The sequence below is a fragment of the Drosophila rhopaloa genome, unplaced genomic scaffold (genome assembly GCF_018152115.1).
Source record: "Drosophila rhopaloa isolate 14029-0021.01 unplaced genomic scaffold, ASM1815211v1 contig_178, whole genome shotgun sequence".
In the NCBI taxonomy this organism is placed as follows: domain Eukaryota; kingdom Metazoa; phylum Arthropoda; class Insecta; order Diptera; family Drosophilidae; genus Drosophila; species Drosophila rhopaloa.
In genome coordinates, this window is record NW_025335059.1 from 10194202 (window position 1) to 10219493 (window position 25292).

A 25292-nucleotide genomic window follows, 5' to 3' on the forward strand; every position below is an offset into this window, starting at 1 on the left:
TTTATTTATTTTATAGGGCACAACTATGATATGCATAGGTAATTAATTGAATGATTTCAAAATTTTGAAATAACAAATACTTAAAGACTTAAATTTTTAAAAAATCGATAAAAATATAGTTTGCAAAACCAAATGTGAATGTTGTTTATAAATACGAATAGGAAGGAAAAGGAAACAAGAATAATCGCTAGAGAACTTAAAAGCAAGTTCGTTCTGGTTGTAAATCAATTCCATAACTTGTTAAATAAATTCAAGAAAATTCAGTTTGAAATGGTCTGCATTATAAGTGTTTACAACCCAGTTTATTTCTGTGTGCAGCTCTTGGATAAAAAGGACACTAAAGGGGGTAGCAAAACAGCGGCCATGGAAGCGGAAACGGAAATGCAGAACAACTGCTGGCTGTGTTCGTGCGCTGTTTCTATATTTTTTCCCCTGGCTGTTTGCTGCGTCGCCAACCCGAATTTCCTCTGCAACTTCCGTTTTCCCATTAGGCGTGTACATAAAAACGTTGAACCAGTGCTCGAGATTTACCCAACTAGAAGACAGACAAGTAGCGCTCATCGCACGCAAAACTTTGCTGCCGGTTGAAACTTTTTAAATTGATTAGTTTGTTGTCAACGCAGGAGGCTTTGAGGGATCCCCAGTAACTGGAACTGCATCCTACCAATCCTGGACCACCGACATTAGCCAAGTGGCTGCATTTCAATTAGCCTAGCACAGCAAACATGTTTATAAGGCGATTAACGGATGAGGCAATCTGGACCTCAAAGTTTGCCAAGTCTTTCAGCTCCTTGTCTGCTTAATTTAATGCAGAGAAAACTCTTGAAAGTGTTGTTTTCCTCCGCGGTATTTTAGGGATATACCTTAAATTTAATTACCATTTACTGATAAATATTTATTATATTTTTGTTGTTTTATACCAGAAAATATATAATTTTGATTATCGAAAACTGCAATCGAATTATCAAAATACAGTGTTATTTTTCCATTGTGGAATTATTGGTATTTTAAAAGATACCTTAAATATAATTATTATTTACAGACAAAATTTGTTATTAAGATTTTTTAATGGCACTTTCGGTGGTGGGTAATATTATTATTAAAAAAATACAAATTAGTTGATTTGGCAATCGATAATTTCGCTTATAGCCAAACTTCGCCGTACTTCAAGATGGCCATTCAAAAAGTTGCTGTTTCCTCAAGGATCACATAAAACTAACTCTTTCGTTGGTTGCTTAGATAATTCTTGAAGTGGTTTTGGGCCCGTTAGACAGGAAGTCTTTAATAGTATTGGTTTCCTTTACTTTATCAAGTATCCGCCCCGTTTACAAGTTTTCCCCAAAATTCACCAAGCCCTCTTTTGTTTTGACGTGTCCTGTCATTTGTGGTGACTTCTTTTCAGGGGTTTCCTTTTGTCTTTGTATGAGTTCTAACAGTTATTTAGTGAAAATTGTCATTTGTCAAGTTGAGACCAGCCACGCCCCCGTAACCCAGAAACCTCAAAACATATATATTTACGCAGGGAGGGGGACAAAAAAAACGAGCAAACTCGAAGCGAACTTTTCTATTGACTGGCAAAAAGTTTTCAACATGCTCAGCTTTTATTAATGCGCTCTCAAGACCTTGCACACTCTTATTTATCTAAAAATCCCAGTTACCTCGCCCATTTCCCTCCAGTTTTCCCCTGCGAACTTTCCCTTGTTTTCAACTTTCGCTTTGATTTTGCACTCGCTCTACGAAAATTGGCTCACGGAAAGTTGCAGATGAAAAGCTGATGGGGGGATTTCCTGCCCCACATTCGAAAGTAATTTTTAATTTAGTTTTTTTTTCTGCTTGATTCCATTTAACAGTCGCGCTTATGTAGAATGCATTTTAATTTATTTAATTGAATTCAATTTGTAACAAATTGCCAACGAGTCGAGCACATTTTTGTCGCTCGGCTCGACCCGCGGATTTATTGAAGCATAAAATTTAAGACTTGTAATTTAGTGCGGAAACGGAGAGTTTTACGATCCACCAGGAAAAGGGGGCGGGCCGGAAAAAAGCGACAACTACCAGTGTCAATGTCGATGTAAAGCCTGCGGCCCATCATCCCAGTTGTCCTTGTTGTTGTTGTTGTTGGCACAGGACATGTTCGCTACGTGTGAATGCCGCTGAAGGCCAACTGCACCAGCGGGGGGTTAAGCAGCGGCCCAACAGTCCGCGAAAGCAGCGTTCGACTCATGTTTCCCGCTGCCAGGACACGCCCCCATCCTTCCGCCCAACCCGCCCCTTTTGCGCCAGCCTTTTGGCCAACTGAATGAGCCTGTAATTTGTACTTGCATTCATGAACAGCAGCCAGCTCTCCATCTCATTTTTTTTTGTGCACTAGGAAAAATAATGATTAATTTAAATCTTACAATGTTCAATGAAGAGAAAATATATCCCTAGAAAGACTATCGCAAAGAATTTATATATTTTATTATATATTTATATGTATACATTTACTAGTAAGCTTATTTATTATTTTTTAAAGTTAAAGGACCGAAAAGTTGTGTTAATGTTTTAAAATTTCTTAACATGTTATTATTACCTTTAAAATACAAAAACATTTAAGTTTTGCCTATGGCAGCTTAGCCAATAACTAATCATGTTTGCCGACAGTTGAATACAAAAATGTTTTTCTAATTTGGGGTGTAACTAATTCCTTTCCATGTATCTCTGCGTGAGTGCGTGAAGTTATTTAACATACACTCTCAGACCAAGAGGCGAAAGAATGTGCGAGGCCTTTGGTGGCAATGTGAAGGCCAAAACAGTGAAAGTCGCAGTCGCAATCGCCGTTTCTGTCGTTCCTGTCGTCGCTGTCCTTTCGTTTGTCAAGGTCAGCCCAAGGATAACGCAAATTTACGTGCTGCCCTCAAACTTCGACACTTTAGAGGGGCGCCTGTTGTGTTGTGTTGTGTTTTTCTGCGATATTTCATCCTTTTGTTTCGCTCCACTCACACATGCACATGCTCGACTCTCGAGTCCTCTGTGTGTTTTATTCAATTTTTTATTCCACACAAAGGGAAAAGGATATGAGGGGTCTATAGCAGGAAATTGCTTGGTTTATGTCGGCGATAATCCACTGATGTCATTTGGCCTGCTTCACTGCATATCCTTCGGCTCCTTCTGCCAACTAAACTTCATATCTCTATCGACAGCTTGGAGTTAGCAGTTATCATTTTTTCGGGGCTCTCTGTTTGTCTTGGCTGTGGAAATTGTTCACGCATCCGGAATTGGGCAGGGAAAATTTACGCTTCAATTGCAAACTCCCTGTTCTGGGCGCCATTAGATATTTAGAGCAATGTGTTGCCATCACAGCCGTCAGGACACCGTGGCCAAATCTCCAATAACAATAACCCCACCGACATGAAAAGGACCTCCCACGCCGGAAAGTGTGAACCTTTGGCATTGACACGTCGTTGAGAGCTTTTTACAGTTTTTAAAAACAGTGGAAAGTCGATATGTAACATTTTCATGGGCCTAGCCAATATTAAGTCACATCTTTTCTTCTTGGAATTTTTGTCAACCTACAAAATGTTTAGGAATATAAAAATAACATTTTAATATGTACACAATAAGAAGTTTAAATTACTTTCATTATGAATTATAAATAATTTGTTAAAAATTGTATTTTTAGAAAACAGAATTAGTTCAGTTTACCAACATTTTTTTTTAATATTATATTTGTCTTAGTGTTATTAGAATTTGTATTTATAAAAAGCAAAACTAGTACAATATACATTTTTATGTTTTAAATTTCTATCCGTTTTATTGATGTCCAACTGCCAGCAGCTATTTTTTTTGTTGGCTGCTCATTTTTGGTTTCCGAATAACAACGACTTATGTCGAGGACATTGTCATTGCTGCTCACATATATTTATAAATGGTTAAATATAAACGCACAATGGCAAATTGGCAGAGGACCTGCCACACCCACTTAGCCGCCCCCTCGCGGATCCTACGAAAATAGCTGGGGCATTGTGTAGAGATATGGAAAATCGAACCGAGAACATGGAGCACAATGAAGCTGCGCTTGAATTGCCACATCAGGTGGGCCTCTTTATAAGTAGGGGTGTGCTTCCATGAAAGCAGAAGGTCCTCTGCGCAGTTCATTGGGCTTGACTTGCTGTTTGTTTTATTTCCAGACGCGCTTTAATGTCGTTTATATTTATACAATTTGGGCGCCAGCCACGCCCCCCGTAGACCTTGGCCGCGGCAAGTGCAAGTGCCTATCGGCCACCCAAAAACCCCCACCCAAACAACCCCTCCAAAAGTCGCCGGTTTCTGAATCGAAACACAATGAAAGGGTCGTCCGGTCGCTTTTTACAACAGGAAGGGAACGGCGCCTTTTACGACAAAAGGCAGTCAGCCAGGCAGCCATCCATCTCGTCATCCTCGAACCGTTTTTCCTTGAGTTCTCCCCCTTTCCCGCCTACTTCTCCATTCACTTTTCCGGGCTGCGTCCTGCCGCAGTTCATCAATTTATTTAGCATTTTTATGCGCTCCGCGGCAGCAAAATTGTTTAGAGCGGCTTTATTGATTTCATTAGCGGCTTTTAAGAGCCAATAAAGGCAACGTAGTCGATGGTAGCACTAATTTTCCCCTGCATATTCAAGAGACTTTCGCCGAACTTCGCTTACCAAAGGATTTGCATTAATAATTCACATTTCGAATGCAATAAATCGCTGTTAGCACAGCCACCGACATATTTCATAAATTCTTCTTTTTCCGCGCCTGAAAAATTCATAAAATGGTAAAACACGCACTTTAAAAAGAAAAGGAAGAAAAAGTAATCACCGAGGCCAGGAACTTTTTACAGCGCTAGTCGAATTTAAGCGCAACATTGTGACTTTTTAGCCACTGCGGCTTGCAGATGTGGCAGAAAGTGAGTTTTGATTTCATTATGGCGTTCATTTGTCACCATATTTTATGATGGGATGGCTGGTCATATCAACATTCCGCTGAGTTTTGCTCATTCGCCGTTGTTTAATGAGCGTTTTTAGTTACATTAATGAGCAAGCAATGTAGTAAAACCGAAATTATTAAAAAATGTATGTTTAAAATTATATTAAAGTTAATGCACACTTAATGGTAATGCTAAAATTTCGATTTTTTTTATTAGCTTAAGAAAAAAAACAAGTTATTAGTATTCTAGAGCGTGTATAATATATTAATAAATTACATTAAATCAACATTAGGCTAATCTTTAATAAATCTGAATGATACAAACATATGAAAACCTATTTGTATACAGTATTGTATTTCAGTGAGTACATCTTATGCTATTATATAACAAAATGATTAAATCTCTCCAGTCCAATAACCAGCTAAATAATTCAAAAACCATGTTTTTGTTCAAACAAGAGTATTGAAGCTGCAGACCCAAAGGCTCGACCTTCTTATTTGTCTATAATTAAAGGCATTATAAGTCGGCGAAGCGGAAATGCCAGACAGCGATTTTGTAATTGCGTGTATGTGAGGCAGCCACATACAAAAGACACAGCCATAAATAGAATCCGATTCCAGAACATAAGCTTCCAACAATAATCCAAACAACCGAATAAAATTCCCCCTTTCTTCATTCCTCCGGAGACGCGAATTTGACTTTGCCCAGCAACAAAGTCATCAAAACAATGATTGCAATACATATTTGGGGCAACACAATTTCGCCACCGTTCTGGCTAAAGGATCAGAAGGACGAGGGGATGTGGCAGTGGCACGACAGAGCAGCGAACTCCAGTCGAAATGCCACAAAATACAAACCCGAAACGTGGGAGACAAACACGCATTTCGGTTCATTAACCAAACCCAACAAAAGAAGGGAAAAGGACGAGATAGCCAAGGAATGGGGAAAAACACTAGTAGCTAACGGAAACAAAATTACCAGCGAGCAAATAAAATGTCGTCGAGGGTTTGACGCAGCCTTCAACTCCAGTGATAAGCTGAAAGTGGGTGTAGAAGGGTGGTGGAGAAAGGGGCTTTGGGGGGCAAGGACCTTCCTGAAGGATGAGCTTCAGTCGCAGCTTATTGTGTGCAGCTTGCAACGTTCCTCGTTTTATTAGTTCCGCGCTTATCCACCATTTTGGCAGTCGTTATTTGGCTGATTACGGGCAAGGACACGCTGCATCCACGGCTACAGATGTGCCATATACTTACTACATACATCTGGAGCGGAGCGTTGATGTGCTGTAACCTCCCTTCCACATTTTTACAACGTTCGCACAACAAAGTTTAGCGGGCAATCGAAGGTGTGGAAGTCGCAGATTGCCAACTAAAAGTAATCTCTCGCACTGGGGAAAAATGTAATTTAAAATAAGAAATATACTTATACATTACTCATACGATAAGTCATCCAGGTATTGCTGAGTTATAAATTAGTTTTAAGTTTTATAATCATGCCTTAAAATTTTACGACTTGTAAATTATTGGCAAATAAAAATAAATGTAAGATTTGGATTGAAGTTATTTATTCGACAGGCCTTCCAAAGTACTAAATATGTTTAAGGAATATTTCTGTTCAATGATTAATTCTTGTATATTTACCCTTTGTTTAAATATTCGTGAAACTGAAAGAAAACTTAAAAATATTGATTGGATCTTAAATATTCTTCTGATAACTTGACAACCTATACAGTTTTTTCGCAGTGAACTTTAAGGCGATGCAGAGCGCGGTCCCTGTCTATCTGCACCCCCATCAGTGTATCCCTATCTCCATTTGTATCTCTGGGTTTGACTGTGGGTCATTAGTGAGCTAGAGCTGCGTAGTACATAGTTTTGCTCCGGTTTGCTCCACTGGCCTCTTGTTCATTTTCTCATTAGTCAGTCAATACACGCAGCACGTTTTGTCCCCACATTGTTACGGCGGACACCTCCACCCGGGGATGGTATCCCTTTGAGAGAAGGACACAAGGACGAAAAGGGAAAGAAATGCGAAAATCAGGCACACATGCGAGCTGCCCTCGGAGAGTTGTTTAAGATGCGTTGCATCGCACTTTCGCACTTTGCTGACTGCAACTCTTGCAGCTGTCTATCCATCTTGGCCATATCCCTTTTTTCCCACCGCCTGACTGACTGACTGGCTGACTGGCTGACTGGCTGACTGACATACTTACCCTCCTGAAGAGGCGGGTTCAAGGGGCGTGATCCGAAAATGTAAAGTGTAAACTTTTTGCCAGTTGTTTGCTGAACTGGCACTACACTTTGTCTTCTTGCTTGGCTGGCCATCAGCCATCAAGTGTGGCAACTCATGGCATTTGCAGTCCTTGAAAGCCATCCTTAAACCCCCTGGAAAACCGCAAATCCGCAATGATTCCCTTAGTGCCCATGCTCGGACTGAAATTTAAATAAGACAAAGTCATCACCGAGAGTTCTTTCTTAGTTGTCGCTTTTTAATCTCCTTGCGTAGTTTTGTATATGGTAGTTACAGTATAGTACACTCAATATATAAATCTATGTTTGCAGTTTGCAGCTTAGCCTAATATGCGTGGCAATCAATTGAGATTGAGTTTCTGACTCTGTTGCCAATCTTGCTTTGGAGCTTAAGGATAATGCATTTACATGTACACTTAGGGCTAGACATGCTTGCACACCGATACACAGACACAACGAGGACTCTATGAGCTATGTATGTCACTTATGCGCTACCATATTCAATATTAATAATTGCCATTTGTTTGGTTTGCCGCTGCCATTGTTTTCCCTCGACTTTCCATCATTTCGCATCCTACTTCGCTTTGTTTGTTTTGAAAACAATGAGCAACATTCTTCCATCCTCTTGAGGGCCAATGATTTGTTTCTACTCATCCACTAAACTGACGTCTCGCCATTGTTATAAGTTTTTCTCAACCAATCCTCTTCCCTATCCTCAATTTATTTTCTGTCCTTGTGGTCGGGGGAAATCAATCCTAATTGCACACATTAATTATTGCAAAATCGGAATCGGATGAGCTGACCCATCATAAGCATACATGTAATAATACACAAATGGATGGGGCGAACCCTTTGAAGGATTAATTCATTAAGCTGCCGCCCTGAATTCTCTAACTTTCGGCTGTCTTAAGCACATTTAACATTCACTCTATGTGTATTCCTATAGTTCAAAGAACGTAATGAATAATGGGCATAATGATCAGACAATTTGCAAGTGCTCCTTCTGTGATTTTGTACTTGAATCTCCTACAAATGGGAACTGGTCTTGAAGCCTGATTGTTCGAGTCCTTACTGAGGCTATGTTTAGTTGGTATAAATTCATATTGCACCCGTAGAGTTAATTTCAGTTAATAACAAATAAGTATAGAGTAACAGAAAGCTAGTTTGAGCGATGGAAGGAGTCGAAGTAAAGCTATTTACAGTTTAGTGTAGTATTTGGGTTTGAGAGAGTCAGGTACTTGGACAGGTTGAAGACGTAGCTTTCAATTCAATTGCTAGAGGTTTGAGAGATATACAGAAATTAATACATCTACATAATGGAAGATCTAAGATATGAAAGCTAACAGTAACACTAATTCCCACTATGCAACCACCGCCAGTGACTGAAACCCAAAGGGAAGGGCGATATAGAGGGCTTGCCTGCTGCATAGTGTTCTATCACCGATCGATAAGCTAATGAGTGACTAGGCGAGACTAGATTGCTATGTACACACTTTGGGTGGGTCGATTTATAGGGAGGTATAGCAAATCAATGGACATTTCTAAGCAATTTTGGTTAATAAAGGGTTACGGAGATAACTTGAACTTTGTTTTTTCTTTCTTTAAAAAAAATTGTGTTACATTATTTATAGCTTATTTATTTAAAATTTAACTTAAGTAGATTTACCTTAAATAATGCAAAATATTATACATTTATTAATCTTAATGATAGATAGAGATATTACCTAGGAGAAATAGTATATAAAAATATGTTGTTAATTGGGATATGAAAAACTACATTTTTAATGAAACCATAAAATATTAAAAACCATTATCTATAAATTATAGTTTTCAAGCAAAATGGCTTAGAACTGTCCACAGTTTTCTTGTCGCTCTTTTATATTTCTTTTTATCGACTTCCCTTGAAAACACACACCTAAATGATTAAATCTTACAACTAAAGTCTGGGCTTTGATTTGTGGTTCTGGTGCTGAGTTTACTTGACCGAGGAGCTGGAGGAACTCGATGCCTCCATCGGCTGGCTCTCCAGTTGGGGCGTGGTCTCCACCAGGGCGAGTCCGATGCTCTCGCTCTCGCTATCGGTGGCCTCCTCGTCGTCCTCCACGTCGCCCAGAGTGGTGATCTGGCTCTGGACACTCTGGCACTGCTCCAGGATCCTGTGGTGGTTCCGCATCTGGGCCTGGTCCTCGCTGGCATCGATGAGCGAGGGTGCCGAGGTGGTGTCCGCCACTCCGGCGCCACCAATAGCTCCACTTGGGGATCCCAGCGAAGCATTGGAGCTGCGCAAGCGTTTCATGCCAATCATGGGCATGAAGGACACATGGTGACCCGATGAGTTTGAGTGTCCTGGCGTCAAGGCTTTCAGGCTGGGGGCTAGAGGTGTATTGGCCCCACTGACGGACCCCCCTGCCCCACTCAACGAGGGTGGCACCGAGGCAATGGTCAGGGTGGACACCGAGGAGGGACGTCCTCCGGCTCCCAAGTGCAGGGAACTGGCCGAGGCAGCCGCCACCGGAGGAGCACTGATCGTGACAATCGTCTTGGCCAGCGCACTGTTCACCGCCGTGGTGGAACTGTAGTCCCCGCGCATCTGCATCCCCGAGCTGCGGCGCCTGGAACGGTGGTGGTGGCGATGGAAGCTCTGGCATCTGGTGCAGGATCGCTGCGAGGACGAGGGCGTGGCCGTGCCGGAGGAGTGGTGCTGGTGGTGGGCGGATCGCGAGCCACCGCAGTTGCTGCCACCGCTGCAGGTGCTGCAACTGCTCAGCTGTCGTCACATGAGCGTGCGGTCAATCTGGTTCACCGAGTGGTAGCCGAAGGAGGTGCTGGCTGCCACCATTGCAGCGGCCACATGGCACTGTGAGAAACAAGAGAAAAAACACAGAACAAATTGAACAAGAAATTTAAAAAAGAAAAGAAAAGTGCCAAAAGAATAAAAAAAAAAATTAAAAACATAAAAATGAATTTATAGCAAATGAAGACAATAACATCATAATAGACAAAAAAAGGTTAAAATAAAACGGCATATCAAATATAAATTGACATTCGAAAATAAATATTAAGAAAATAAAATAGTTCCAACAAGATTTAATGAGAATAAAAAGGAAATATGAGCAATAAAAGATGGGAATAAGAACAATTAAATTTAAACAAGTCAAATGAAAGACAACACCAAAGGCAGAAAGAGAGAGAGGGGTGAAAAAGAAGAGAGGCGAGAGAAAAGCATTTAATTAACATCTTGTTGTCTTATTTCGCCTCGAGTGTTTGCATACAATTTGCAGGCAGTGTTTCCGGGAGTGTTTTTCTTTTTTTTCCGAGTGAGAGTGTGGCTGTAAACAAATTGCCGTTTCAACGCAGCAGCCGAAGTAACAAAGCAACAAAGTGAAACGACAACAACAACAATGAACAGCCAGAGCAACAATAACAACAACACCAGGGCGCAGAAAAATGTTGGGGGCGTGGCAAACAACAATAACAAGAGAGACGAAAACTTTTTGCGGCTTTGCTTGCAGATTTCCCCTTGATTTTCTTTCATTATCTCTAGCCATTTTTTTTGGGTGCGGTAAAAGTCAAAGCAAAATGCATGATTGAAAACAACATAACAATGAAAGTTGGAGGAAAAACTAGGAAAAGAGCAACAACAATCAGCCATAACAACAACAAAAGAGTGGGAAAATAGGAAAAGAAAAGCGGTAACTGAAATTCCAATTTCTGCTTTTCTGAGAATTTTCAATTTTTTCTTTTTTTGTGAAGGGGCAAAGAGTAATAACAGTAACAACAACATTATCCAAATTTTGTGAGTGTGCGTGTGTGTGTTTTTGGGTAAATTCCAAGGACTTTGCTCTTCTGGGATCTTTGCATGATGCAAGTGGCTTCCACCTAACTGGATTTTAACTTTTCTCCTTCCAAAGATCCCATCATCTTCGGTTGGCCAATTCAATTACTGGCTTACAGGCGCCTCCTTCAGGTCGTATAAAATTCTTAAGTCCCTCACCCATTTGCGTACAATTTACATTGCGTATACGCCGAGTGGTCTGCTGGTCTTTGGAGTGCGGCCGCAATTAGCTTAAATAATTGAAGAGCCAGACCGGATGGCCCGCTTAGCAGACGCCCCAGGCAACTTGGTGATTTGCAATTTTTATAGCCCCCCGGCGATCCCGAAAAATAAGAGCTGGGTTGGGAAAGTTGAGAGCTGGGCAAATAATCATCTCTGTCGATTCGTTTTCAACCATTTTAATGGGAATTTAAATACTAAAATCGGAGATTAATAGTGTGAATACTAAAAAAAACATTAACTCCAAATTATTTCTCTTTAATTGTTTTTTAATTATTATAAGATGTTCTGAATGCTTACCAAAGACTTTTGAATTTAAAATCCCCAACTAAATAAAACTGAATTTAAAATATTCTCAAAAAAAAATGTAAGTGCGGTAAAGTTTAAAAGAAACATGTAAAAGTAAAATCTGGTAAATTTTGCTGTTTCTTACCTTGATTAAAAAACTCGCCAGTCATTATATTTTCTACCGTTTTCATTTTACTTTATGTCATAAAGCGGTCTAATCTAGAGCTATTAGCGGCGTAAGTATTTTTACCATAACGTTTTAGTGACTCACAAGTCTGCCTAGGGGCTTGTCACCCAAAAAAGACCTTTCGTGTGAAACCGCAAGAGGTCAATGACACCGTGAAGTGGGCAGTTTCGCGCACGAACTTGTTGCGGCCACGCCCATTTTGGTAATTTATTGCCTGGCACTCAATAAATTTCTACGGGGTCCTGGGACTTGGCGGCTTAACCGGCGACCTTGCAGGCAGGGAGTCACGATTTCCATCACCCCACCCCCACCCCTCTTCTTTGAATCCTGCGACAGGACATTAAAAGTTACATGGCTGCGTACACAAATTCCCACGGACCAAAACTCGGACTTCCGCTCCGACGGCTCTGTCACATAATTATAAACGTTAATTTCACGTTCACAGTCAATTAGGGATAATTGATGTTTGCGCAACATTTGTGGTAAATTACATTTTGATGTTCGTCCTGCCCGAGAAATGAGCCATTATCGACTCTATATATTAGGGATGTATTTGGGCGTCCTGCAAGAGTATATTCCTGATTATTGTTCCATTTAGTTCGCCTCAGTTCAGTTCAGTGGTATGAAATCAGTTTGATTAATCGGTTAAGCAATTTTGTTTTCGAATTCAATTTAGCTTTTGTTCTCATAAACAGAACAAAGGCTCGTCCAATAATTGATGCAATTAGCAGCGATTATAGCAGCAGAGGCAAAAGCAGCGGTAGCAGCCACAATGATCAAAATATATATTAAGAATTGTTTAAAGTACGTGCTATTTGCCTGCAGTTTTCGCCTTTCTATTCGAAGGCCCCAAATCGAAGCAGATCCGATGTGGGAGTTGGCCTCCGGTTAGCCAGTGGTTTCCTCTGCAAACAGTCAGAATCACAAATTCCTGGTTTACAGCTTACATATTTATGCTAAACAGCCTCAGTTGCGATTGCGTGTGGGTGTACGATTTGTGTGTTAGGTCTGACTAGCTGGCATTTTCAATCAAAACATCTTGTTGCGCTTGGGTGCACTGAGAAGAAATCAGCACTAATCTAGTCCGCTTCTCCTTTTATTTTTTTAATATGTTAATCTTTATGGAATCTAAATCTATTCAAAATTATACCTATATATTTATTATTCTATAAATATATTTATGTTGCTAAACTATTGTGAGAGGACGACATACTATACATCTAATAGTTTTTTGTTTTAAAATCATTATTGCTTCGAACTTTCGGTAATAATAAAATATTACATATCTTATTATTATTCTGTAACAAATGAATTAAAAACAAATTAAAAATAACAAGAAGGTATCTAAAATATATATAAGCGTTATTGCCATCTATTGTAGCTTTTGACAAATACTTTGCCTGTATATAGCCGTCTAAATAATACAATTTCAATTTCTGACATTTATAATGTCACTGTAATAAGCCATAAATATAATAATTTTCGATATGTAAAGTACCCAATGGATGACCTTTTTGCGATTTTTCCCCATGTGCACGCACACTAAAGATGCCAGTCGAAATGGTATGCAAATTGGCCCTGCCAGGCAGGGTGCTTGTGTTTGGGTGGGTGGGCTGTAGTCCTTTACGGCTCATTAGGACACCGAGTGGGCCGAGTGGGCCTAAATGTCAGGCGACCCACAGATGACGGTCGGCGATTAATCAGCGTGCTGAGTGTGCATGTGAAAGTGTGGGTGGCATTAAAGCTGAATGAATCTCCTGTGAAATTAATTTTAAAGTGTCGAACAGGAACACTCAGACAGCTGCAACTTGTGGTTCACCACAATGTGCTTGAGGTGGCACAAAGATGGGCATCAGTGCGGCTGGCGATGCCCAGACTTTCGAGGGAGGAAATCGAGTCCTTTCAGGCTGTGGCCAAACCACACGTCTGCAATATCCTCATTTGACCAAAGCCCATTTCCATTTGTCGTACATCAGGCAAATTGCGACTGCCGGAAGTCACCTCATTTGTCGGCCAAGCGGCAAGTCCTTCCTGAGCGACTGATTTGCAATAAATTAGACAACTCGAAGACAGATAGCACGCTAAATAGTGTTTATCTTCTTTTTAGGTTTAGAAAAAAGTATAGTTCCTTTTTTATCAACATTATTTCTTTGGTTAATTTAGCTACAAGAATTGAATAAATCTAACTAATAAATACTTATCATCAATGTCATTTGTGCCACTAGGTGTATACGCAATTTTCACTTCAGTTTCCTTCCATTTATTTCACCATTTTTCACAGTACCCTTGTGAACAATTATTTTAATTTACCATGTTTTAGTTAAATTATACAGAACTTTCTTTTAAATTTAGTGCTTTGTCGTTGATTTATATTTTCTGCAAAGTTTTCAGACATAATAATTTGTAACTGGAAAGAAAATTCAAAAAGTATACAAACTTTATTCTTTGGCAATCTTCTCTCCTTGTTTGTGAGAAAAACTCTAAGCTTTAAACCCTCTACTGTTTTATTTGAGAACTGAACAATGCCATAAAGTGCAAGGTTTTTTATTTAAGTAACCTTTTAAGTAATCCTGACTATTGAACCTGAATCAAGCAATACCAAGTTTGAATGCTCCATGTGTGGGCTCAGTCGTGCCCAAAGTTTCACATCCGCGTTCGCCGAATGCCGCTTTCAATTGGCTGTGGAAACACTTGGCAAATAAATTGGCATGCTCTTGGGTGTAATTGATATGATGACAGACACATCGCAAAAGAAAAACCCCAAAATCCTAAAGGAGCGGATACGGAAAAGGCACCAGATCGCACACATCCGCAGCCCCTCACCCATACAACCACCAGGGCCAGACACATATTGACTGTTGATTGCTGTAAATAACATTTTCATCAATACAATTACATGTGGTATGTGCGAATGTGCGGGCTGTGTACGCTTATCGCCGAGGCGAAAATTGAGTTGGAAATTTTTAAGTGCAAAAAATGTTTATGGTTCACTTGATAACATTTCTCAAGTATCGTGTGTGCGTGACTCTTTTGTGGGTATTTTCTTTGGTGTGGGCGAACTAGGGGCTTCCAAAAAAAAAAGCCTGACTCAGATGGTACGAAGAGAAGGTCAAAAAGGCCGGTGTAGTATAAATTCAAAAATAATAAACAGCGAACTAAAAAATGAGAACCCTTCCTTCGCGACCATAAAATGAAAAGAAAAGGCTTTTAAACTTTACACACAATTTAAATTGAATAAATAAGACTTTTTTGAATAGACTAAAAAGTACCTAATACTAATTTGCTGTAGTTTTAAATATTGTAATCAATTTTTTAACCAAATTTAATTTTTGTGGAGACGCTTTTATTCAAAATTAATCAAGAAATACGGCAAAGTTTAAAAAGTGAACAAAACTTATGTTATATTTTTGGTAAATTGGTTTCCTTTTTAAGTGCTTGAAGTTTTTGACTAGTTGCCATTTTAGTGCCTTTTATCCACTTTAATAATAGCTTTCAGCCCGACACCCAAATGCTCGTGTCTATTAAACCCGATCCGGTCTATACTTAGGCTTTTTCATCTGCTTTCCTGAATCATATATACCATTTTTCCTTTGCCAGAAGCGGGTATAAAAAGATCAACAATACTTTATGAGGGAGCGGGTGCTTGTGTTTCGGTTTTCCTTGTTTCGCCATTGTGTACACTGGGAAAATCTTTTGTGAGTGGCGACAGCAACAGTAACAGTAACAAGAACAACATCAACAAGAGCAAGAACATGGAGAGCAAAAACAGCTACGGAAACGGTGACAAAAACGATGAAAGGACATTGTGTCCTGCAAGTGTGTGTGAGTGTGTGTTGGTTGTGTGCCCGGAGACTTTGTGGAAACTTTCGATTTTATTTTTTCATTGTTTGTGCTCTTTTCAGTCTTATTCAGCTTGTCTGCAACAACATTACAAAAAACAACATCATCAAACGAAGACGGACTCAGGTGTTGGTGCCCAGGGACTTTTTTTTGCGTCGCTGGACCTTTTTTGTGGCTCAGTGTGTGTGTGCTTTAAAGTGTGTGTATGTGTCTATACAGGTGCAACACATTCAACAGGTGCTTGAATCACAGTCTGTGTTTGCTTTGTGCTCTTTTGTAGCAAAGAAAGCAAACCAAGAAAACATATAAGTAGGCGGGTGTTCACGAAATCTCTGGAGGGTTTTTTTTTGTAAACATTTTGAAAATTATCATTTATGTAAATTATTTAAGGAAAATATTTATGCCTTTCATAATATTGTATGCCATAAATTAAATCAATATTTGCGTCGTTTTAATATTTTTTTGAATTGAAGAAATGAATTGAATTTAATAAAATTTGCACTTATGTTTTTTTTTAATATTGGCTATCTTAAGAAAATTAAAAATTTTTTTTAAAGGTTTGGGTAGTAGTTTAAAAACTAAATATTTGTAAGGCATAACTTATATATAACTTTTGGAGATTTCAGGAACACACCGCATAGAAAAGGAAATAAGGACACAAGCAACAATGCCATGGCCGAGTCAACAAACAAGAGTGAGTGAGACGGCGCAGTCACAGACAGAGACGGCAACAGCAAACAGCAACAGTAACAGATGCAGAAACCAAGGAACGGAGACAGGATGCTCGTGTTTATCCCCCAGCTCTTTATGTGGGTGACTTTGGAGGACACAGACACAGACAGAGACAGAGAACGGGGAACAGAGAGAGTCGGAGACAGGACACAGAGTCACAAGTCGCTTACCTTGCCATTGACTTACGAACAAAAACGCAGGGCGCCAAGGGGTCGTAATCATTGTCAACTAAATCTACGCTAAACTATATGTAAGTCTGCTCGCAGGAGTTGTGCCGCACGTGCTGAATGCCGTGCAGCGAGCAGGTCGAGTAGCAGCGCCGCGTCGCGAATCTCTGCAAAATCAAGAACGCCGCCGGAATCACAATCAGCTCGATTCGCCAGACAAGGCGGTACTATATATAGGATGGAAGGTATATGAGGGCGGTAATGACGGCGATGGACTTAATGCTATGACGACATGAGCTATTTCGGGAAAGGCCTCATGTTCCAGGAGCTGACACTTTAAGTGTTTTTAACAGGTTGGAAACTTACTTTCAGTAAAACGTGTATCATTTACTGCCTAGACTGACACTTCTTTAAGTTTCAAGGAAAATATTTATTAAGGTATGATTGACACAAGCGATTTTATTCAATATATTTCCAATTTGTTTATATGTTGTTTTCAAACTAACTTTACAAAGTGTAATATTTAAATTTTATTTTTAAAAGTTATTTTCAATGCACAAAAAAATAACTATAATATAATTGTCAAAAAGTGTGTTTTGTTTCATTTTTAAAATAAAGTCCAAAAAAATTATATTTATTGCTTACAATTCAATTTTTTCAAAAAAATATGACTCATGGTGCATGTTGCCTTAAAGATTACGTGCTGTTTTCTTTGCTGAACTAACTTTACCTTTGTTTATAATTCTCTTATGAAAATGAAATGAGTTTTCTGTTTTTTTTTTAAATTTTAAAAAGTTCAGACAAGTTTGACTGAACTGCCAAAACCAAACACGTGGCTTTGGGGTAATTACTTAACAACTCTATTGACAGCAAGTCCCAGCAAGGAAGACAATGGATCTCTCCATCACAGAACAGTGGATGCAGTGCTTCCATTTCCATTCTGCCCAATCCCCGGCAACCTACTCAGGTGCAGCCAGAGTTGTCAAACATCAGAAAATTATTCATTAAAATCAACCAGAGGGTTGAGGGTGGACATGTTGAGTGATGCGCCCCCCAGATGATTTATACAGGGATTCGTAAATGTGAGGATGTCAGTGGGTGTGGATGAGTTTTGAAGCGGATGTCAGGAAGCTACCATGGGTCTCTGCCATGTGTTAACGGAAGTCGTGGCCAGAAATTTTTGGTTCGAGAGCACCTCTTCAGCTTTTTGTGTGCATATTCATTAGATTTGTAATTTAAAATTGGCCGTTCGTTGAGTTTTGTTTCGGAGCATACAAAAACAAGGACGACCGGCAGCGCGTAATTCATGAAAGCGATTTCCATCAACCAGTTTTCCTTTGCCCCCCAAATAAGAGTGGATGCAACAACAACTCATCCAAAAGGAAAATACGGAAAAACTGCGAAAGTTCCGCAGACCGTAAAAACGAGAAAGAGAATCAAATTGAATCGCGTGGAGGGGTTTTTAATTTGGACGGGAATTGGGAGACTCACCTGCGACTTGGAACGCATCGTGGGCTGGTACTTGCGGCGAATCTTGCGAGGACAGCACATGCACAGCAGTCGTACAAAAGCCCTGGAAGAGAAGCCAGTTAAGGAACAGGTCCGTAAGGGGTTAAGCTCAGAACTCAAAAGCCACAAAAACGCAGGCTAAACAAAAATACCACATACGAAGTGTAGTTCTTGGGGCATTGAGGGTGCCCTTTTGAAAGTAAACGGAAAATAAATATCATTGTTATTGCCATCAAAATATATTTTCAAAGTCCTAGTGGACAGAACTTTTGTCCTTGTAGTAAGATGAAATGCGATTACCTATTCAATGTAATATTTAATTTGATACTTCAAACTTTTATCCTATACAAATATTTAAGTTTTTAAGAATATGTAAAAAGGGCATATAGATAAATGTACCAGAGATATATTGACGTGCTTAAAAAAGGACATACTTTAATTAGGGATTCCGATATTAGTTAGTTTATTAAAGAAAAAATCAATTATAAATTAAAAGCTAAAATATTTACTATTTTCATTTGATCATAACATTGTTTGTTTTGCAATTTTTATTCTCTTTAATAAAAAAATGGTTATAATCAATTCTTCTAGGCGTTTTAGTGGCATTCCACTCCAAGCTTAAAAGATAATCAAAAACACTTAGCTTACCTGCGGAAGTCCCTGCTCCAGCAGGCATAGATCACAGGATTCATGCAGGAGTTTATCCAGCCGAGCCAGGTGACGATTGCCGACACAATCTCCTCGTGCTCGATGCACTCTATGCAAAACCCGGACAGCAGATTGACCACAAAGAAGGGCAGCCAGCATATGATGAATACGCCCATCACGATGCCCAGCGTCTTGGCCGCCTTCTTCTCCTTGGCGAATTTGGCCAGTTTCCTGGACAGCGAGAAGTTCTTGCCCATGTGCCGATGGCGGGCTAATCCATTGTTATGGAGAGCGGATAGTGGCTCATCGTCGGGTTCCTCTGGCGTGGATGTCGTCGTTCCGCCTCCGTGATTGTGGTGATGGTGGTGCGAATGGGAGTGGGAGTGGCTCAGGGATCCTCCGCCACCACCACCGCCTCCTCCTCCACTTCCTCCGCCCCCCGAAACCTGATTCGCCTGATCGCGGGTGGTGCCACCACGATGTATACGCAATGTGAGCTGCAGTTCACCGGAGGCCATCAGCACCTGCTTGGTGCCTATCTTTAAGGATCTCGTTTGGATCACAGCTGCCCTATAAATCCGACAGTAGGTGAAGACCATCACCAGGAGCGGCAGGTAGAAGGATATCGTCGAGGAGAAGACCAGATAGCCCAGGTGCTCTGTAAAGGTGCACTTGTAGGCCGGCATCTCGCCATCCCTCGCCGCTCGCCACCAAACGATGGCCGGAAAACTAATGGCACTCGAGCAGATCCACACGGCGGCTATCAGTCCGGCTGCCCTTTTCACTGTCATCCTCATGGGATAACTGAAGGGGTCCGTTATGGCCCAGTAGCGATCCAGCGATATGACACAGAGATTCAGTATGGAAGCGGTGCTGAAAAGCACATCCAAGGATCTCCAGATGTCGCACCAGTCCGTGCCAAAGAACCATGTGTTCTCCAGGACCTCATAGAGGGCCGAGAATGGCATGACCACCAGACCCACCAGGCAGTCGGCCACCGCCAGACTGGTGATGAAGTAGTTGGTGGCCGTGTGCAGGTACCTCTCCCGGATGACGGCCAGTATGACCAGGGAGTTGCCGAAGACCGTGGCGAAGGAGAACAGGAAGAGGAAGGCCAGCAGACCCACTCTGTCGTTGGGCAGGGCCTCCAGGAACTCGGAGAGATCGGGTTCCGGCGTGGTTGTGCCACCACCACCACCACCAACACCACTCGTCACCGTTGCCGTGGGACTCAAGGTGGTGGCGTTAAGGACTCCAGTTGCCAGCTCCGTGCTCGTGGGCAGCCCATTGAAGTAGAAGTAGACATCCTCGGAGATGTTGTAGCTGCCGAAGAACGGCGGCGGTGTCGGCGGCGGAAAGTGGGTCTGCGTCTTATTGAGGCCATCTCCTCGGAGGAGCGCCAAAAGGGGGGCGGCTCCTTCCGCTTCCGGCGACTCAGTGTCCTCCACCATGGCGGCCGTGTCTGCAACTCAGTGCTGTGTCGCTGCAGCTGACGCGAGTCCCTGTGCCAGTTCCTGTTCCAATTTCTGCCGCAGTTCCTGCTCCTGTTCCTCCTGCTGCTGCTGCTGATGATGATTTTCCTCAACAGACAGTCCGCGACTGCCAGCCAAATTAATGAAGCGCATTTTCATGTCCTTGGCCAGGACTCGCCGCCGGGCTGCCAAGCTGTCGACAAAAGAGATAGAATGGCTGGTGAACACAATGCAATCAGGACAAACTTAAGATAAAGTTAGGGTGTAATACGTTTTATGGAGATACGAATTATTTTAAATACAATTTTATGGGTCCTTGTGAATATATATATTAGCTTTTGTATTTTCTGTCTACTTCTGCTTTTAATAAACATTTTCGACCATAAAAATCTTGGGACCACATTTACGGTTTATTTAAGACTTATGTTTTAAAAGGCCTACTGCATTTTTTTTTGTATGTTTACCAATCTGTCTGATTTTTATTCAATTTGTAGAGTAAATACTGTTTTATTTACTTTCCAAATTGACTGAATTAAACTTTGTGGACAAGAGAAAAAGTGGGGTGATTTTTGATGTTTAAAAATGAAAATCACAGTAGTCTTGTCAAATTAAAAAATTTAAGTAACTCTCTCTCATAAAAATTACTATGAGTTCACTTTAATTATGAAAAGTTTTTGGCAATGTTGCACAAATTTATATCTGCAACTTTAATCGCATTCTCAGTATAAAAAGTATTTGTTATGTAGAAGGGTAAATAAGAACCTTAACATCAGGTTAGAATAATATGGCCTTATACAAAGTTCTGATTTAAGCATTTAATCAAGTTTAGATTATGTGAGAAGAGCACCGCTTCTTTTGACATAACTTTTCGCCATTCTAATGAAGCCATTGTAATTGAATCGCTGGCAGCCCTGGCTATAAATTTCATTCAATTAAAATGTTGACTCTCGCATCTACAGGTAACCGAGTTAAGCAAATTTCCCGGGCACAAAAGCTAAACAAACACATTAATTAGAGGATTTTTTGGGCTGCCTCGAAATCGGGCAGGACTCACCTGCTGCTTGCGGCCCCAAAAGGTGCGCAATTAATTGGCAAGCAGACACGCCAGCTGGAGGACCCAGAAAAGGAGGTCCTGGGGAGGCGGGAAGGCCACACAAATAAACAAATTAAATTACATTTCGAGTGCCAGGGCTGGCAGGAAGTCGAGCGTGCGACCACTAGGATCTTGAACTCCGACCGGGCGGATGACTAAGTGGATGCTGCCTTTGTCAACGGAATTTGACAGAGGAAGTCAACAACTGTGCAGCGCATTATTCAAGAGTCCTGGCTCCTGTCGGCGCAAGTAGATTGCTTAGCTCCGTTCTTAATGTAAACAGCCGGCGACAGTGTCTCCAGCTTGGATTGCACCAGCTACTCACTGCAAAGTCCTCGCAGCCTTAAAGCCCTTGGAGCGCTGCACATCTGTCATTGGCACTCTCTACTCCCAGAGGGTCCCATTTAACCAGGACCAATTTCGGGTCATGCTATCTAAGCGATTGAAATTTAAGGTGAACAACCATGGCCAGAGGATTGGGAATAAACCCCTGCCCTATACTGAAAGGGATCCAATCAATGAAATAGTCAGGATTGAGAAACTTATTGGCTTCTGCTGCTACATATTTTAATTGCATTTCTTTCATTGACATTTCAACGGGGATTTCGTTTTAATGTCATGATTCCTTTTTCTATAAGTTAACAATTGCTCCGACTGCTTTGCTTGTCAAATAATATAACCGTTTTCTAGTTAACACGCAACTTACAAAATAATTTTCTTTTCTGGAAAATACAGTTCTTGAAAACCTTTTCATGCATTCATACTGATAATGCCATTCATTTGCATTGAAAACTTAAAAGATTTGTTCTGTGTGTCCAAAAATATAATTGCCAGAATGTATGAATTACATTCCCATAGAGGATTATGGGAACAATGAGTAGTCTTTTGAGTGTACCTTTATGTAAAGCCTAAGTCCTAAAATCCTCAAAATATCCTTTACCTGGTGACAGAGCACAATTAAGTGCGAATTTGTTGGTCCATTGCCGTCACAGCCTTAATTTGAGTCTTTAAAAAGAGGCTTAATTTACAAATTTGTGCTCTTTTCAGCAGGTCTGTATCATTTGTAACTTAGTTACGTTTGTGCTGTCGTTCTCGATTATCACCTGTCATCATCAGACAGGGAGTAAAACTGGATTTGTTCTGCAGCCAATAGAGCGGAGCAGGTCGAAGGACGAAGGACTCGTGCCTTCTGCCTTCTGCCACATTCTGGTTGCTCATTTCCGGGTCGCGTATGCCATAAATTCAGCTGCCTGCTGCTGTTGGCTTATCTTAAACTCCTGCCCTCGGTAAACACGGTCCAGAAACAGAACTTGAGCCGAGTCTGACACGTTTATGGTTTATGTTTTCTTTAGCCACATTGCAGAAACGGCAGAAACAGCAGAGGCAGCGTCTTTTCTGCGTTTTTTGTTTAGCTGTTAAGCACAATTTCCTGGCACATTTCTCACTCGCACACTGGCTAAAAAAGCAAACATTTTTTTCACTTACTCACCCGCCTGATGAGGCTGTTGATGTGCAGTAAGTCAAACTGCGTGCACGGGGCCAGGGAGTTGGCATAAAAACAGGGCAACCAAATGAGAAAACCAAAAAATATGTGTGCACTGGAATAGTTTTCCAGTGAATTTTGTTTTATTTCAACTGTTTACATTTACATTTTTAAATTAAATACTTTCAAATCCAATTATTTTTATTCATACTATGTTGTCGATTAATAAAACAATTATTTGTTTTTAATTAATGATTAGTAACTTTTCTCAAAAATATATTTTTAAATCTTCAAAGAAAAAAATATTCCATTAAAATATAAATTGTAATTAATCAGTCTCAAATCTTTGTACAAATACATTTAAAATCGGTTACGATTACGAATATTTTCCCTGTGTAGATGAAATTCATACGAACAAGTAGGCGGTGGCCTGCAGCTTTCTGGTGTTTTCTCTTTATTTTTTGTGTCTGGGCCGAGAAATTTAATTGAGGCAACCTTTAAGGTTGCTGGTGAAAGCTGGGGAAAAGCTGGCCGAAAGCCAAGTCTGGCCTCTATGCAAAATGCTTTCGACCAGGCCAGCAATTTGTATATGTGTGAAAAACCTTTTGACCCTTTTCAGTTAGCTGGCTGTTGTATGCGTGCGTGGCTGGAAAAGGCACCGAAATGGAAATGGTTAAGTCATTGAATGGCCTCATGAAAGTTAAGCAAATGCCCGTTCTGCATTTATATGCGGGTATGGCCTCTTGGACGTGAAGTTGGCAACGCGGGAAATTTCCGGGAAAAGCGGTTGGGATATCGTGCCCAGCATGATGGCGAAAATTAGGTTAGTTGTTAGGTTCACATGAATTTTATAAGCGTCCTCTTTCCGTGGCCCCAAAATTAATTCCCTGCAACCTAATGGCATTTCGTCTGCACAATTGAAATTGATTCAGGACGCAGACCCACTGCAGCATCGAATCACGCCAAATCACAACATTACATTTTAGATTCAACCACAGACCCGACCCTATGGCCAAATGTTTGGCATGTATCTGTATCTGCGACAGCTGCAATAACAGTCTTTGAATTTAAATTGAAGTCAAGAGAACCGAATAGGCAATTTCTAGTGAACAGACATTCAATAAAGTGCCTGCCGGCGGCCATTTGTTGAATTTTTATGCGAGCCGTAATTATATGAAGCGATTTTCCATGTCGCATTGTTGTCTATTGAATTATTAAAACTTCCGAGACGAGGCGATGTGTTTATTGAAATTGCCTACCAACTGGCACCCAAAAAGCTTAGGGAAATGAGAAAGCTGGAGAGATGAAAACTACAGGCAAACTTCTTGGTCTCGAACTTTGGCAAATTGAATTTTAGTGTGACTAGGGTACTTTTTTGATTGCCACCTAAATTTAATGCAATTTTGCCTTTAGTAACTCAAATTTAAGCTGCAAGAGATAGAAAAACTGTAGATAAGAGGCTTACAAATATTGCTGCAGCTAACCTAATGAGAAAAATTGATAAAATATCGTATTTCTTTTAATACAGCTTGATACATAAAATTGGTATATGTCTATTATTCTTTTATTTACCCCACAGGAGTTTAATATAATTGGTTTTATTTTATTTATATTTATATTATCAATTTTGGGACCGCATTCATTTTGAAATGGTTGTATTGAAATATTATAGTAAGATAAATCAAAAAGTTTTTCCATATTTTGTCTTAGAAATTTTAAAAATGTGTTAATGTTTTCGAAAACAAACTATTGCTAATGGAAAATAGTGTCGCACAAAAAAGAAGTTTGTCTGTATTTCCGGTCGGTTCATAGAACAGCCCCGTTAAGTAGGCAACACAATTTTTACGGCTCCACGAAGCACTCCCCTGATGTCAAGTAATATGCCCGGCTTTGAGTGCCACGCCCCTTAGTGAAAAGAGGCCTAATGCCAGAATTTATTAGTGTCGCTGCCATTGTTGTTCATGTCGATAAGGAGACAGTCGAGCAGCGCCATGTGTATGTACTAGGTGGGATCCCTACATCCATTAATTCCGTGCACTATCGCGAAATTGGAATCGCATGGCGGATAGACGGGCAAAGCCCCGGTGACATTGAACAACCTTTTCTTTTTTGCAGCCTTCGTATTCAAATTAACTCAATGGTGAGCCGGCGGAATAGACTGCTATCTCTGGGCCCAAAGTATCGGTGGCACCCACTCAGGAGCTGAGCGATAAATCGCCGCCTAAAATCTTCCAAATTGCTCCCCAAGCGTTTTTGGCTTTTCGGGGTTTTTTCAGGTAAACCAAGCGAAACAAAGTGAACGGTTCGAGTGGCTCCCCACTGGCGTCCAAATCTTTGACAATCTTAATGCGAATCCAAGTCAAACACACGCACTCTGGGGGGAAAGGCGGGGAAAAGCGCCGATTTTCCGACTAACCCGAGCGAGGCGAGCCACTAAAACGACGGTAAATACGGCGAGTTAAGGACTAAGGACTCAGTCAGTCAGTAGGGATCCGTTTTGGTTGGGTCCACAAATGAAATTTAATCACGCGCGTGGCGAAAACGCTCGCCATTCAAAGCGCCGATGTTTGCTTTATTTTCGGCTTTGTAACTTGTGTGCCCCCGACCGATTTGATAATGCTCTTGGATCCCGGATCCCGGTTCCCC

General features: G+C 40.7%; 1 protein-coding gene across 1 annotated transcript in view; it reads right to left on the reverse strand.

Annotated features, from left to right (window-relative positions):
- Positions 1 to 7416: 7416 nt before the first annotated feature.
- Positions 7417 to 25292, reverse strand: part of LOC108051453 (dopamine receptor 2) — a 30732-nt gene continuing 12856 nt past the window's right edge. Inside the window, 3 exon segments of the mRNA XM_017133569.2 lie at positions 7417 to 10030; positions 17933 to 18014; positions 18599 to 20263. Coding sequence (XP_016989058.1) covers positions 9149 to 10030; positions 17933 to 18014; positions 18599 to 20049 — 2415 coding nt within the window. The 5' untranslated portion in view covers positions 20050 to 20263 and the 3' untranslated portion in view covers positions 7417 to 9148.